The sequence below is a fragment of the Salarias fasciatus genome, chromosome 18 (genome assembly GCF_902148845.1).
Source record: "Salarias fasciatus chromosome 18, fSalaFa1.1, whole genome shotgun sequence".
NCBI lineage: Eukaryota > Metazoa > Chordata > Actinopteri > Blenniiformes > Blenniidae > Salarias > Salarias fasciatus.
Genome location: NC_043762.1, coordinates 14,105,196 through 14,121,265, shown reverse-complemented (window position 1 = coordinate 14,121,265; position 16,070 = coordinate 14,105,196). Strand labels below are relative to the sequence as shown.

Below are 16,070 nucleotides of genomic sequence, written 5' to 3'. Positions count from 1 at the left end.
ACTCACATAATCCTGTGTCATGACTGCGGAAATGCAAACACAACAGCACTCGCATAGTTGTTTTTGTCTTTCACTTCAGCTGAGCTGCCAGCTCTGTGTGGTCAGTCTAATGTCTGATTTACTCATTAAGCTAATCTGACGTTTCATCAGTGAGGTGGAAATTAAATGGTATTTTCAACTCCAAACACTCTCCTGCACAAGCTCCCGCAAGGGAGAATACGATTTTCAGCAGTCATGCAAAAGTCACCATAACATCTGTTCTTGAGGGAAATGGATCAATGGACAAATGAAGAGAACAAGAAACAGCAGCTGAAAGAAACTACAAACACACCAGTGGCAGCAGGTAAGTTAATGAGGGTTTTTTTTTTTCTGGGCCTGTGAATACATCTCCACCACGGAGAAAAGATAATGACGGCTAAAGCTAACAGGCACAGTAGGTCTGTTCTTATCCTCAACAATAGTCAATAACTGATCAAGTTTTAAATCACACAGTGAGTGACTGATGGATGACAGCATATATGCAGAAATAAACAGAATCTTTGATGTTTCATCACTGGCAGAATTTGTATTGAGGATTAAATCCGCTCACCTAATGAACAGTCCTCTCCAAAAAAGCCTTCGTCGCAGATGCACTGGCCGTCCACACAGCGCCCGTTACCGATGCAGTCGTTGGGGCACCTCTGGACGCTGCAGTCCTCGCCCGTGAAGTGCGGGAAGCACACACACTTCCCATCCACGCACTGTCCCTTGTCGTTGCAGTTGTCTGGACACATGGGCTGACTGCAGTCGTCTCCCGTGAAGCCCTGGTGGCACACACACTTCCCGTCCACGCACCGGCCGTTGTCGTTGCACTCGTCCGGGCAGGAGGACGTGGAGCAGTCCGGGCCTTCCCATCCGGGGTTGCAGAGGCAGCTGCAGGTGCTGTGCTGGTAGGTACCGTGGCCACTGCAGCTCGTGTCCACGCCTGAGAAAGTGAGAGTTTGACAGTTTGAGTTCATTTTTATTCAGTGTAACTGCTTCCGATGCTCCTTCCACTTGTAAAACCTCACGTCTGCATCTTTATCATTCATCACTCACCTGCAGCACCAGCGCCTCCACAGCATCCCTGACTACACTGGGTCTTCAGGTAGTTCACCTCCTCCTCCAGTCCATTAACTCTGTACAACAGAGACTTGAAGCTTTCTGACTCGGCGCAGTCACAGCTTGGCATTTGCAGTCTGATGTTGTGCCTAAAGGTTATGTCATTTTCACCGTTTGTTGTAGTTTCTGTCTGCAAACCTGGAAAATGAAAAGATGGACTTTTAATTCAGCAAACAGCATTCTGGATTCACAATGCTCATCAACAGAAGTATCTCGTTTAATTATTGATTACCTGTTTGATCCTGAGAGGGAAGGTTTTCTAATTTACAACTTTGACTTCCCGGGATGTCAATTTTATAGACGTGGCTGAAGGTGACTCCCTGCTCCTTGGCCGATGGGTCCGGCTGGTTGTCTGCAGAGCAGAAGTGTGACACGGTGCAGAGCAGGACCAGCAGGCACGGGGGCCTCCACAGGAATCTCGTGGTCATGGCTAGATCGACGAAATACAAGCACAGATGTAATATTACTGTTACTGTTATGTTTTTCATATGAAATACGGATACATTTCTAATTATTTTAAGACGAATCTTGGAGGGTTCAGTTTCAAGTTCAGCTATGGAATATAACAAATGTCAAAGGTCTGAAAAAACAAAATCCAGGAATCTATCTTTTTTTTTTTTTTTTTTTTTTGTTTGGCAAGAAATACGAGCTAAGAGTAAAACTCTTTTTCCAGACTGAAAATCTATCATGATTATAATATTTCCATGATGAAGTAAAAAGAAAGTGGAGAGTATCATGCAACACAAAGAACACCATACACAGGTTGCCAATCCACATGGCTCACACTCATGCACAAGAATCATGCACAAAAACAACAACATTGCCAGTTTAGAGGCACCAGTAGACCTAACCTGCATGTTTTTGACTTGTGGGTGAAAGATAGAATACCTGAAGAAATCCACGGTAAAGGTGTCTCAGGAAGGTATTGTATGAGCGTTTTGTTTATTTGGAGTGTAGTCAGTTTTGCTGAATAACCTAAGAAAGCATATAAGGTCAATACAATAAAGAACCTACAGGAAACAGTTTATTTAGACTTGAATACACTTGATCAAAAACATCTGACTGCTTTGGGACTGTGTGTCCTCTACAGACCAAAAACACAGGGGTGAGAGAAAACATATAAAAACATGCCAGAGGGTTTTTTCGTTTTTGTTTGTGTGTATGTGCATATTCCCCAAAATGTTAAACCTGTTCTTTCAAAGTAAGGGTGGAAAGAAAATTGTAGCATCGGCTTGAAAAACACTCCTTAGCTCCTATTCCCATATGGTATAAGGCTACAAAACCTCCAGCCAAAAATCCAACAACTTTACTGCTACCAGCATCTAAGCTGTGAGTGTTAAAGTTTCCGTATTGTTAAATCTGAACCCGAGCATCTCTGTTTTTGGCCGCCAATTTGAACAGATACTGTTTCTCACCATTTTCCAACAACATACTGCACTATCAGACACTATCTGATGTACAACAAAAACTTATTAGAGCGATGAATTTGAATAATATCAAATGAAAAAGGTCATGTCTTCGTGGAGATTAAGATGATTGGTGCTAATTTCCCCGAAAATGTGTCCAGTTTTCACAAGTGAATATCAAGTGAACTTGGGGCTTTAAGGTGAGCACGCTGTGTAATTGTGGGCTGTCCCAAAAGAGGAATGAGCGCATGTGATATGACCTTTTATTTTGGCCCAAAAACTATGTTAATACAAAGTGGAAGTGGTTCAAGTACAGCTGTTATTATGCTGTTGTGACTGAAAAAAGGCTGAGATCATCCTCTGAGAGTATTGAATATCTTCCTACAGTGTTACTGGTGCTATTATCTATGGCTACTTGGGAAATGACAACAATCAAAGCGCCACTGACACCAGGCAATGATTCAAACTTTCCTTTTAGATTGAAAAAACAAGATTGCATTTTCAACTATCCAAAAATATATAAAGCTGCTCATATTACAGTCTCAAACCAAGTTTATTTTGTACGTAGCACCTCATTTCTTTTGTGAAAACGGTCCAAGAGCTGCAGAGCTGCTGTCTCTGCCCTCCTCACTGAGTTGACTAATAGCATTAACATTTACTGAAAGAGTTTTTCCATCGCTTCTGAAATAAATCAGTCCTCCTGGCAAAATCATGAAGATGCTCACCTGCATTAAACAAAAAGTTGAACCTGTAACCACCTGTACCTGCGTGTTAAAAGGGTTCAGACTATTAGATCTTCGTGAAGTGGTGTAATCAGTTAATCCTTCGATAAACCAGAAGAAAAGGCTGAAAATGTAAACCAGAGGTCAGATTAAGTAGGACAAGGTCTGAGTGTGTTATGTTAGGTGCTCTTCATACAAACTGTCTGCTGTTTTCATGGTAGTTTATCCCATTATTATTTTGTTTTTTGGAATGTGTATAACACAGTTCTGTGGAAACGGTCTGTAAACATGGCTGAACACCTCTTCTGCTGACTGGCGCACACATCAAATTCCCTTCCCAGGTTCTCAGTGAGTGGCATGAGTAAGAGCCGCACAGATGAAATCTCCCATCTGTTATTTCACTGCTGGCCTTTACATTTTGCAAAGAGTGTATCCTTGGCTTGAACTAAGTGCAGCAGACCACTGAACACTATAGATGTTTGTCGTTGCGGCTGACTGGACTCGAGTCTCCGGGTTGAAAGAGGGTCACGTTTGTGCTCCCCACATGTCAGACTTCCACAGAAAACTGTGGACAGAAATACTGTCAAGATACATAAGTTACATTACATTCAGCCAGGCACGCTACTGTATATTTAACCAAAGGGAAACCTGAACCATTAGGTCACCCCGTGTGTGTGTTAGTGTGTTTAATGATACCAAGTCTGCATCATGGAAGCAGTAAGTGAGCAGTCATCATTGTGCCACAGATCCTTGTGCTCTAAACCATAAACTGTGCTCGGTCAGGCGTTTCAAAGCTTCGGAGCGCGCCGGCGCTTGTCCTCACTACTGATCTCATTGTGTATAATGACACTGATGTCATGTGAACCTAAACCCATGCAGCGGCTTCCCCCAGAAGCTAAATTACATGCTTCCAAAACGGTGCACCCTTTTTTTTTTTTTTTAACCTCCATCCTGTCTTTTTTGGACATTGCTGTAAATTTATCTTACTGGTGTAAAGGTTTTAAAAGTGGCAGAGGGGAACATCTGATCTAAGCCTGCTGCGCTTGTGTGGTCTATGGAAACATAAAACCACTAATGGAGTGAATGAAAGTTCAGCAATAAAGAGTGTAATGCCTGACAGCTTGCATAGTGTTATACAGCATTATATACTGGGGGTGAAATGGGGTTTTTTAAGAAGAACGTGATTATTCTGTGAAAAATATGAATGATTCCAAAAGATTTATTACAGTTTTGTAGACAATACAGTCAGGGATTTAGCTGGACTCCTCCAACATAGTATTATATGACAAACAAGTCTTTTCTTCAAGTTTTTGTTTTGGTTTTTGTTTTTGTTTTTTTTACTATAAACTGCCTAGTGACATTTTGAAGAGCAGGAGTGGATCTCCTGGAATCCCCGGTGGACTAAACATTTCCTCATCGAGCATAAAGAACCAAAACAGCTGGAAAAGCAGACACAGATCCTAAAAATCCCAACAGACCCATTGAACTTTGGCCAGAATATTAAAATATCAACAAGTGGACCCGGCGCCTGCCAATCCTCCGTCCATCATGATGATACCATTTTCACATTTGCAGAGATCCCGAGAGGGGATCCGCAGAACCTGAAAGCATCTGACATTTTGAGTTATATGAAAATATTTTGAATATATATTTTGTTCTGAAGTGGAAAGCCACTTATCTCACTCAACTGGATCTAATTTGTTTTGCACAAAGCAAATGTTGGCACACAAATCCACAATCTGGTGATTTATAGATGACGTAACTCGAGTAGTTCTGTGATTCAAATTACATTTTGTTTCAGGAAGACAAACAGCGGTTCAGTTATTGAGGTCTGTTTCTAACGGGTCCAACCCCAATATACTTGACCTTGTGTGGCTTTTTTTAGCTGCCTTTATGACTCCTGTTGGTCAAAAGTTTGAGGTCGGGGACTGATCGAGCTGTCCAAGCATGACAAATTGTTTATTTTACCCTATGCGGCGGTAAAACCCTGGATATGGGTGGATGTTGGGTTGTTTTATCAACGGCCAAAACTTAGGAGGGTAAACCAGAGATGACGTGAGCAGACTTCACAAGGATGAAGTGAAAAAAAAAAAGCGAAAGATAGAAACTGAGACAAATATTTGAAAATGGAAAGAAATAGAGTGAGTGAGAAAGATTGAATAGGTGAGAGAAGGCATGATGCAGAGTGTGGGTTTAAATGAGTGCCACATTAAGGACAGTATACCATAGCCATGTGTAATGGTACCAAGCATTGGCTTACAGAGATGCTTAACAAGCATGTTTATAGCTCCCTGTCAGGCTTTTATTTGATGCCCACAGTTTTCAGGCCCTTTTCTTATTTCTCTTGGAGGAGACGGCACTGTGACTTTCCAAGCACAGCAGCAAGCTGCTACCGGCTGCTGAGAATGTCCTGATGTGGGAGAAGAGAGGCAGATGGAGGGATTAATGAAGGGAGGAAATAAGGAATAGAGGAGGGAAGTGGGACCGTCACATGAGAATCGTTACCACATAGAATGGATGAACGGGTAAAAGGACGGTTAATGGATAAAAGATGGTCACCTTAATGATGGATGAGTGGTGGCCAGATGGATGGATGGATGGATGAAAGGATATACAGAATGAAGTACATCCCAAGCCGTTTTGAAAATAAATGTAACTGAAATCTACACTAAAGTTTCTTATTTCCTAATTTTCTAAGCTTCCTAGATCTTGACACAACATATTTGGTCTCCTTTGACATTTCATTTCAGTTTGGATCAAGTGCTTTTTGGAGATGGTCAATCCAGGACATGAAATTTGCACCACATGAAGACGATATTCCTCACAGTCAAAAAGAAAAAGAAAAAAAAAAACACATTTCAATTCATATTATTGGTGGATTTTTCAAAGCCCTCTACCAGGCTCAAAGGAATCCACAAGGATTTTTTTATGAAGGCCTTTAAGAGCTCTTGGCATGGCAGCGCTGCACACTGAAATACTGTGGAGGGAGTCAATGTCACCTCCATTAAGAGCCACCACTTTAGAGATGATCAAATATTTAATGGTCCAAATACGCCAAAAACCCAACTATTTCCTTGGGATGTACTTACTGTCGAATGTGACTGAAGGGATGGATCAAATAGGCAGAGATAATAAATGAGGGGTTTTCAAATGATAATTACTAGTTAATGGATGAAGCGACCAGATGTGGTTGGAAGTGAAACGACAGGAAGAATTGGTACCGCTAAATGAAATACTAGATATCTGCTGAATAAAGCGTCTGTCACGACATAAGCCAGAGCAGCAGGTTTTGTTCAATTAATATTATAAAACAGAGAGGGTTTATTGGCCGTTATCCAAAGGTCCGGTATCAGAAGTTAACTCTTTACTGACTGTATTGGCAGCCTCGGAAGTTCTTTACATGTCTTTTAAAATGAATATAGAAAGTTAGTCTCAGGATACATTACTAAATAAGAATACGTACAAAAAAGCCACACAAGGTCAATCATGGGTGATCCAGAGACTTTTCAAGCTATCAATGGTGTGATTTCACTCAATTTGACAATTTCTAACAGATATCTGAAGAGGAAAATGGAACATTTTGGTGTTTATTCACACTTTGTCAAAAATAAATACCCTGTTAATGGTCCAGTATTTCTTTGAACGAATGGTATTTGACTGTCACTAGTGTTTCTGAGCTCTCAGGACCGCAGAGCTCCGCTGGTGGAGGCTCTACGTCAGCACTGTACGGCTCTCTCAGACCGAACCTCCGCCAGCCCGTCAAACGGAAGCAAGTAAAAATCAACATGTCCATAAACACTGTTGAAAAATTCCTTCCTGACAATAACTTCTCTCCATGTCAATGCTGAGCTATGTCAATGGGCCTGTAAAGCGTTGTTGCCTAGATGTGTGCTCGGTCTTTTATATGAGTAAAAGACCTGTTCTGTCCATGTGTGTACAGTATGTGAAACTTGGCATTTAAAGCTTACAAACGGAGTGGGGGGGGGGGGGGGGGGGTGAGAGAACCTCCACAGGTAGCAACAATTTAATCACCTGGAGACAATACTGTCTGGATCAACAAACACATTTTCGTTGAAGGCATCTTGACAAGCTGAGAGGGCTGCTTGTGCAAAAAGAAGAAGAAAAAATCCACTTTAGAGGTTTAAAAAAGGGCATTGCGTTGAACAATGGGCTTCGATAAAGTAAGTCAGGGAAGAACAGACAACTGCAAATGAAACAAAAGCAAACAAACGCAGAAAAAAAAAACCCTGCTGGGAATACAGATACACACAAGAAGAGGCAGCAGAAGAACTTCTGGTCAGTCTGAGCATATTTGCCCCATCCTCTCTGGAGATCCATTAACTATCAGACAAAAGGCTGACTGTTTCACCAGGTTACAACTCAAGACTGATTTCTCTGGAACACACCAACAAGCATGAGGAGGGCTAGAAATGAGGTTATGCCTTTTCAAGTGCGGTTGCAAACACACACACACACACACACACACACACACACATACGAGTACACGCGCAGTTCACAGACAGAACACGGAAACTAAAATGAATAAAACGAAGCTGAAAGCAATTATCGTCTGAGTGCGGAGCTCATATCTTCATGGCTCCCTCTACCTTCGGCTGCCCCGCAGACCACAGAGACCTCCATCAGGATCTCGCTACATCACGACCACAGAGGCTCCATTCACCTCAACGAGCAAAACCAAAGAAAGTATTAATAAAACAGCCTACTTCCTAGGCACGGGTAACAGTTCGAAATAACAAAACTTGTGTTTTTAGTATACCCAGGGGTCATTTTCAATCATGGAGCTGGACTAAAAAATGTGCTCCTTAACTTTTGTTTTGATGTTTCCATGAAAGCAGTCACGTTGGACAGTCTCAACACTTTTTATGAGCCACCCACTCAGGGCCATGGGTCTCTCTCTCTCTCTCCCTCTCTCTCTCTTTCTCTCCTTCTCACCATGCCTCCTCCTCTCTATCATTTCCAGTGGCTGAGGGCTCACATCTGTAGCTCATTTTGGAAGGGGCTTCTGTGTGTTTTCCCCGAGCCAGCACAGTAGCATGAAAGGTAAATCTACTGGATCGACAGTCTTTTGAGAATACTTATAACCCCCCCGTCCGCATGGCTATTATAAATATTTATGTTACTATCAATGAGGAAAATTAGCGCCGACAGCTTTGTTGACAGACAATAAGAGATTATGGACAGTACAATGTGCATATCAACTTGACACACAATCGTAAATAATAATTTTAATGAGCTTTTAAAGCCGGAAAAGTCTTTCACAGCCTCTCAGGAGGGAAAGTTTCCACATGCGCAAAATTATGTCTGCATTTATAAAAATGTCTTACATTTATTATCTTCATGTCCTGTTAAAATTTCCATATTTCAGTTAATTTTAACAATTTAATGCTTGACTTCTCAATATTTTCCCTGTAATGAAAGTGGCAAACATTTCCACCATATCTGGGTCAAATATGCAGCCTTTGCCTTACACGTGCACATTAAACTGCATTTCACCAAGGAAACAGTATGAAACATTTACAGTACGCTTTCCATACTCATGCACAGCCGCGTATGCACCCACATCGCTTTCAATCATGAACAAATCACCGCCGTGCAAACCCAAACGAACACGGAAGCAAGCTGAGCCCTGGGACTCTTAATAAATTCAAGGTGTCATCTTAACCTTTACACTGTCAAGTTACTGTCCGGGTGAGACCCTGTGGAGGACGTGCACTGCTTCATTAAAGCCTCACAAACAAGGGGGGAGAGAGAGAGAGAGTGAGAGAGGGAGGGGATTAAAGAAAAGGTACGACACAGTGAAGAGAAGAGATGAATAAGGCATAATGTTAATGACCAGTTATTAAAATCCGTTTTGTACAGCATTATGTAGAATATACCACTCAGCCAAACAATCCTAAATTTGTTGTAATTCTACTGGCTGATTTCAGAAATTCTGAGTTTCAAATCTTTCCAAATAGATTTAGGTTCGAAATATTCCAAAGTAGCCTTACCCTTCAGGGTTTTCTTTAACTTTCTCCTCCTGTCTTTGTCTCTTTTCTCTGAAGGACTGGACGTCACTCACCGAGCCTCTCCCTCCGCCACCTGCTGACTGACCTGGACCAATGATTCAAAGATCTCCACACTTACAGTGACTTTCCCTCTCTCCTCCTTTTTCAACTCTTAAAATCTCCTCCAAAAGCCTCCAGGCCAATGGGCAGTGAGTTTGGGAGTGTCTCTTCCCCTCTTCTTAGGTGATTCAATGAAAAAGGAGACTTACAGGAGGAGGAGGAAAGATAATGAGGAACATTTACCCGTTTTCCCCTCCTTTCTGGAGCTAATCAGTCTTCACCCAAACACGCATCGCTCACCTTGGTTGTCCCCGTTCTCCATCGTCCCAAAAGCCTCTCATTAATTGATTTCTTTTTTCCCCCTCTGTGTGTGTGTTTTGAGTTACAGTAGCTGTGGCAGCGGAGGGGGTTCACACTAATCTCTTTAACAGATGGAGACGGGTCTTGAACGCAGCGGCTGAATAAAGGTTGGGTTGAATGGGGCAAAACTAAAGCCAAGAAAAATCATGAAGGGGCTTAGGAGAAACTCAACCACCGGGGAGGATTTATACTTGACAGAATACATTTTTAAAAAGTCAAAGCGGTCCACAAAGAGACAAGCACATTTGGATTCAGAAAAGCAGATTTCGCTGTGGCATATGGAGATGGAGACAAAGAGCAACAGCAGGGGTTGTTCGTGGAAACTGTCTCAGAGCACGGCTTCGTGAAAATACTGATAATAATCACCCTGAAACTGTCAGTTGGATGATTGGCAGCTGAAAACCAAGAAGTCTTGACTTAATTTGACATTTTCATATAATTCTCTATGAAAAGTTTCATCAACAGAAAGAAAAATCCCTCAATCTTCAAAAAGCAGCGCCCTGAAACTTGGTTCCAGTTATGTGGAAAATATAGAATAAAGCATGCGCGAGCGCAGACAGAAAACATGTATCAGCGTTTGTCCACCACCATGACCACCGGCGGAGACCTCGGGTGTCAAGGTTGGCCGTAGTTTACGTCGGCGAAGGCAGTTTGTCTCTAAATATATAAGTGAGGTTTCGGATTTCTGTGGCGGCACACAGGAGGACGGGATTGTTCAAGTGAAACTGGATCTGAAGCCGGGGGGCCGAGTGTGGCTGTTTGTGCAGAACAAACACTGCTCAGAATTTTAATTGCACCCTTGTTCTTGTAGAAAGAAAATAAAAAAAAAGACACCTTTTTTCCTGCATCTGTCAGTTTAAATATCACCAGATGAGACGTTTGTCTCTATATAAGATACTTTTAACAGCAAGAAATCAATGTATGGTAATTCAGTATAGTATTTGTGAGTGATGAGCAATGCATAATTTGTCAAGGAAGACTATTGTCGATAGCATAATTAGAAATCAATGCAAATTAAGGATTTTTTTTTTTAAAGATCTTCCATTAATACTTTCTTTAAAACAATTTGTTTCAATATATGGTAGATGGGCTTTGCTTAATTCTTAATGTAATTCAATAAGGTTAACCGGTAAGGTCATTCATTTACTGTTTTATCAGTCTCTGTGTGGTTTTCTTAATCACTCACAGACTCAGCGGTGGAGGTTTTTATATGATATGCTCTCACATAATTGGGGAAAAAAACTTGTCTTGCCTAAAAACACTTGAACACATGGAGGTCGAACAGCCAACCCTTTGGATTAGAAACAGAATTCACTTTATCACCTGAGGAAAAGCCATTCAAAGTATAACAGGTGGATGGTTGCAGGCCCCAAATAAAGACCTATAAAGCCTTTAATCAACACACATCAGAAAATGCTATTTATTGGTTATCAGCCCCAACAGCTGTTAGCATCCACCCATCCAGCTGCAATAAACGCTTCAGGATCACAGGGAGCGCGAGCCTTTTCCCAGCTGACTTTAGGCAAAAGACAAGCGGTCAGGCCATCAGGGTCTGTAGATGGAAGCCAGAGTGCCTGTGGAAGCTGTGACCGAGTGTTTACGCCAGCCCGCAAAGTCCCATTTACACCTGACGAACAAACTAATACAAATGAAAGTGGAGTGTGTTTGTGTAAGAGTTTCACTCAGTGCAAAAGAATTAGTGGCCCTGCTTCACTTCACTTTCACTGAACTTAGACGATATCATGTTACAGGCTCAACGGAGTGGCATATATAAGAAATATGGACTTCATTTTTTAATCTCTATCAGCAAATTTTGAGTTATATATTAAAAAGTCATTGAATCTAACTTTTAGGATTTCTCAAGATGCCATCAATGAAGATATTTTTGACACAGTTAACCACTGATATATAATAAAGGAAAATATTAAGTCTTTTTTTATCAGTTATGGTCTGCACCACATTCATGAGCTGTACAAATATCTGTTGAGGAATGCTGGATTCACAAGCAGAGAACACAATGCTATATTAATGTGTTGCCGTATTGGGCTTGCAGATGTTTTGAGTCATTGTTTGTTCAAGTAGGACAAATATACAAGCATGTTGTCATTATGAAGGGAAAGTAGAATTCTTTAAACACACGATGTGTCCTTCAGCAGAGGTCCCGGGACAGAGATGAAAAACTCATCAGATGCTCCACGATGACAGTCATTACAGAAAGTTTGTGTTTCAGAAGTTGCAGTGTAACCTTGGAACATCAGAGCATGCTCTGTTCAGCCTCAGATTCCATCACGTTCCAGAGTTTTTCTTTGTACACCAGCTTTCAGATTTCGCTTCATGAGAGAACTATAAAACTGGGACGCTTTCAATTACGCTACGCCTTGAGAACAAAGGCCAGAAATTATAATTAAGATGCCTTGAATTCCTTTTTTTTATCGTGTTGAAAGATTATTTTTAATGACTACAAAGCAGCTCAGTCCTCATCTGCAGATTGGAATCTCCAGTTAAATTAATTTGCTCTGTAAATTTGGATGGTGGATTACAGAAGCTGAATTTCTCAATAGGAAAACCTGATCTGATGACCTCAATGACAGAAACCCCGAATGTCCCAAAGACCAAAGACAACATGAGAAAAACTTATTTCCCTTCGTCTTTTGTTTTTTTTCTCCAGCCGTCATTCTGTATTCACTTGTGTGTGTTTCATTTTTTCATTCTGTGAAGTAACGAGGATTTATAGTTTGAACTTAACGTGATGAATGTGTAAACTCTGCATGTTGGTGTAGAGCTCAGCGCTCTTGTTATCAAGAAGAACGGGTTAGATTATGCGGTCGGGGCCTTTCTCTGTCAAGTTTTTCATGAATAATCACCATCCTCCAGGCCGGGAGTGAGAGCCATCCCTATCACGTCACATCAGCATTTACAATTCAAACACTTATGAGGGAATGCTGCAGACTATTATAGGCTTTTACATTACACCAGCCGTTGTCATGATGTATTTCGAATCACTGTAAACTCTATTGAAGTGTTTTGCATGAGTGGCCTGTTCATTTTCACACTCGCAGGCTCATTTACAGTGATTGGACGTGTTGTCTCCTCGTTGGGTAAAATCACCATCAGTGCTCAGTACGTGACACAGACACGGCGTCCTCACCTGCTTGTCAAGTGAAATACAGGAAAAAGCTGCTTTACAAAATGCAGATGAAATGGAATTTATTCCATCCATACCTTTTGCAGAAGCATGTCTGTGTCTGAACTGTTAGTTTTTGGGGGGGTTTTTTATGCTCATCTTTGATGGCTTTTCTATGAATTAACACTTTGTGAGATGTGTGGGAGGAGCTTGTTCATGCTGACATGCTGTAACTGGGGCTGTGATTATGGAAATTTATTACAGTTCTCAGTGTCACATCTGGAGTTCCTGCGATTTTTCTCCAGACTTGACAGGATTGACATCCGTGGAGAGTTCAATGGATCCCACTCAAATAGGAAAACTAATTCCCATTTTTTCCAGAACTTTCACTTTAGGATGTGGCAGTCAGCTTAAATCATGCACGGTAGGTGAAAAACCTTTTACAGAAAAAGACAAATATTGAATGTTGCATAAACTGTAATAGCAAATAAAGAAAGAAATATATGAGTTTGTCAATCATTCTAGTGCTGACTCTGAAAAAAAATCATTTTAATCAAATCTATGCATTTCAGTGCTAAAAATAAATCACTTTCAAACGCAAAGGCATGCTCGACAGCCAACAAAACACTAACATTTAGTACTTCACCCCAGCTTCACGTTTCCCTCAAACACTCCAGTTTGACCTGACGCATCAAGAGTCATTTACATAGTTAGGCCCAGTTAGGGACATTCATTATCGGAATTAACCAGACGAATCGCTACACCAACCAAGAACAGCCAAACACTGTGTAATATGAAAGCCCTCAACAACAGTTTCGCTGTTTTATTTACTCTGACAATGACAATTAAATAAAGATTCAGATTAAGGACGTCTATTTAATCTGAGACAATTTTAATGGTTGCGTTTTGTGGACCAGAGGCTGCTTTCTCTTCATCTTCCTCCATTCGTCTTCCATCCCACTGTCTCCGACTGTGGGTTGTTGGATCGATTCCAGTCCATCATGGGAGAAACACAAAGAGACAGTCACACCACACAAACTCACATCCACACACAGGGCAGTTTATTACCAATAAACATTAAATCCATGGTTTTGTACTTGTGGAGGAGAGTGTAATAACAGGAGGAATCCCACACATGCTCAGCAAATTGCATTCAGAAAGAACCAGCCTGGACTCGAACCCACTAGCTTCTCTCTATGAGGTGAAAGTGGTGAATACTTTTATGCATGCCTCACTTCAATGTGTGACACAGTTGCTCATAACAAGACCTCATAGAAATCAATGGATATTTATTCGATTTAGCTGTTCAGATGGTCATCAAAAGATCTGATCACACATGGGCAAAAATGTGAATTAGTCCACTGTTGATGCATTTTGAATGTGGCACTGGTTTATCTGTTTAAAAAGTCATTTAGGGTCATAAAGTGAAAATGATAAGAGCTTCCAAAGCAGATGCAACGAGCTGTTTAAATCCACAAAACACACCTGAAACAAAACTTATGCTGGAGTCCAAATGAATTCTTTTTAACTCCAGCAGTCAGAAAACTCTTAATTCAAACATTTTAACTGCAACTCCATTCTCCTTTGTGTGCGAGTGTGTGTGTGTGTGTGTGTGTGTGTGTGTGTGTTTATGTGCGCTCAAAAGCCTCAGTCAGTTTGCACTCATTACTGACTTTGCAGTTTGGACGAATCGGCAATCAGCATCAAAGAAGCAGCAGCACAACAAATGCCTTCAACAGGTGCACACACAAACACACACATAAAGCAAACATGTCAGCATCTATCACACATGTCAGCAAGTATTAAGTCTCTCTTTTTGCTGACAAGCCCCCCGCGAGTGTGTTTGCTAATTTTGGGAATGCACAGTCCATCAAAATGATGAGTCTTTTGGTGGATTTGAAAACATTTGGTTGAAGCTACTGAAGAATGTTTTCCTTCATTGTGGAAAACTCATTCATTAAATCCTCAAGGCTGAATTACAACATCTCGAACTCCCACAAAAATCTATTTCTTGTTACTCAGTATTTATGTACGATGGTGAAAATGTTTTCCTAAAAGTCTCTTAAGAGAAGAATTGTACCGCCACCCACTCTGTTCAGCGTTACAGCACCCTATAGTGTTTATTCCTCATTTGACCTGTCAGTCCATTCCCCTCACATCCCATCAATTTAATAAATCTGTTGATTTTTCCACAGCAAAACTAAAGACGTTCTCAGCTTCAGTGAATATAAAGAACACACCGCTCAGCACATTCAGGCCCTTTGCGCACACGTTGTTGCGGGGACGTGCTGCGGAGGAGGTGATTACATTTACAGTGCTTCACGGGACAATGAGAAAATGTCTCATGCATGTCACTATACTGTCAGGAAAATGTGGCGCTTTTCTATTGTGCGTGATGGCTGCAGCCCATGCTGGGAGACGTACCCACACACTCGCAGCAGATGTAACAGGACTTGTGACAGCTGTGGGAATTTGACATAATGTTGCGTTGAATGCGATGCATGCCTCTTTTCGTCTGCACACCGCTCACTTCCCTGGAAAAATGGAGGAAGGCACACATTAAACTTTTTTTTTCTATTTTTCTTTTCCTGCCTTCACTGACTTGTTTCTGCCAGCCTGAAAGTTGACTATAAATTTAAAGTGACTGAACCAGTTTTTGGCACTCTTGTGTGGATAATCCTGTTTACTGAGCCTGTGCTGAACAAGCAGTGGTTTGCATACGTCTTCGTTTCTGTTGCTTAATTTGAGTCATCATTAAGGGAGAAGGCTTCATGGGCATGCAAAGTAACAGCAAAGGTGGAAACTAATGAACCCCTGTAATTCAGTGGATTTTTATTTTGTGTATCTTTGTTCCCTCCAGAGCCAGACAGTGGTATTGTAGTTAGTAGGCCACTCCAGCTTTATTGCGAGAATGTCTGGGATCGGCTGGTGGAGCCTTTCTGTGCTGAGTTTGCTTCTGTGGGTTTTTCTCTGGCGACTCCAGACTCCTCTCACAGCTCCAGACGATGCATCTGACGCTAACTGGTCACTGATAAACTGCCCATGTGTGTGAAAATAAGAGTGCATTGATGAACTGTTGACCTGTCCAGCTGACTTCAGCTTCAGTCGTTTAAAGCAATACAGAAGAAAAGCTCACACAAGCTGGTCTTCAAAACGTAAATCTGCAGAGTTAAAAAAAAAAAAAAAAAAAAAAAAAGTACCTTCAACCTTAAATCAACCTGAAAGTATCTCAAATCGGACCCCAGACAGA

The 16,070-nt window shown here is 41.3% G+C and overlaps 1 protein-coding gene across 1 annotated transcript in view; it reads right to left on the bottom strand.

The window, feature by feature from the left end:
• Window positions 1-9,354, bottom strand: part of tnn (tenascin N) — a 43,693-nt gene extending 34,339 nt beyond the window's left edge. Inside the window, exons 1-4 of the mRNA XM_030115000.1 lie at window positions 9,280-9,354; window positions 1,373-1,570; window positions 1,087-1,278; window positions 590-964 (exon numbers count right to left, since the gene is read on the bottom strand). Coding sequence (XP_029970860.1) covers window positions 590-964; window positions 1,087-1,278; window positions 1,373-1,568 — 763 coding nt within the window. The 5' untranslated portion in view covers window positions 1,569-1,570; window positions 9,280-9,354. The remainder of the gene's footprint in view (window positions 1-589; window positions 965-1,086; window positions 1,279-1,372; window positions 1,571-9,279) is intronic.
• Window positions 9,355-16,070: the final 6,716 nt, after the last annotated feature.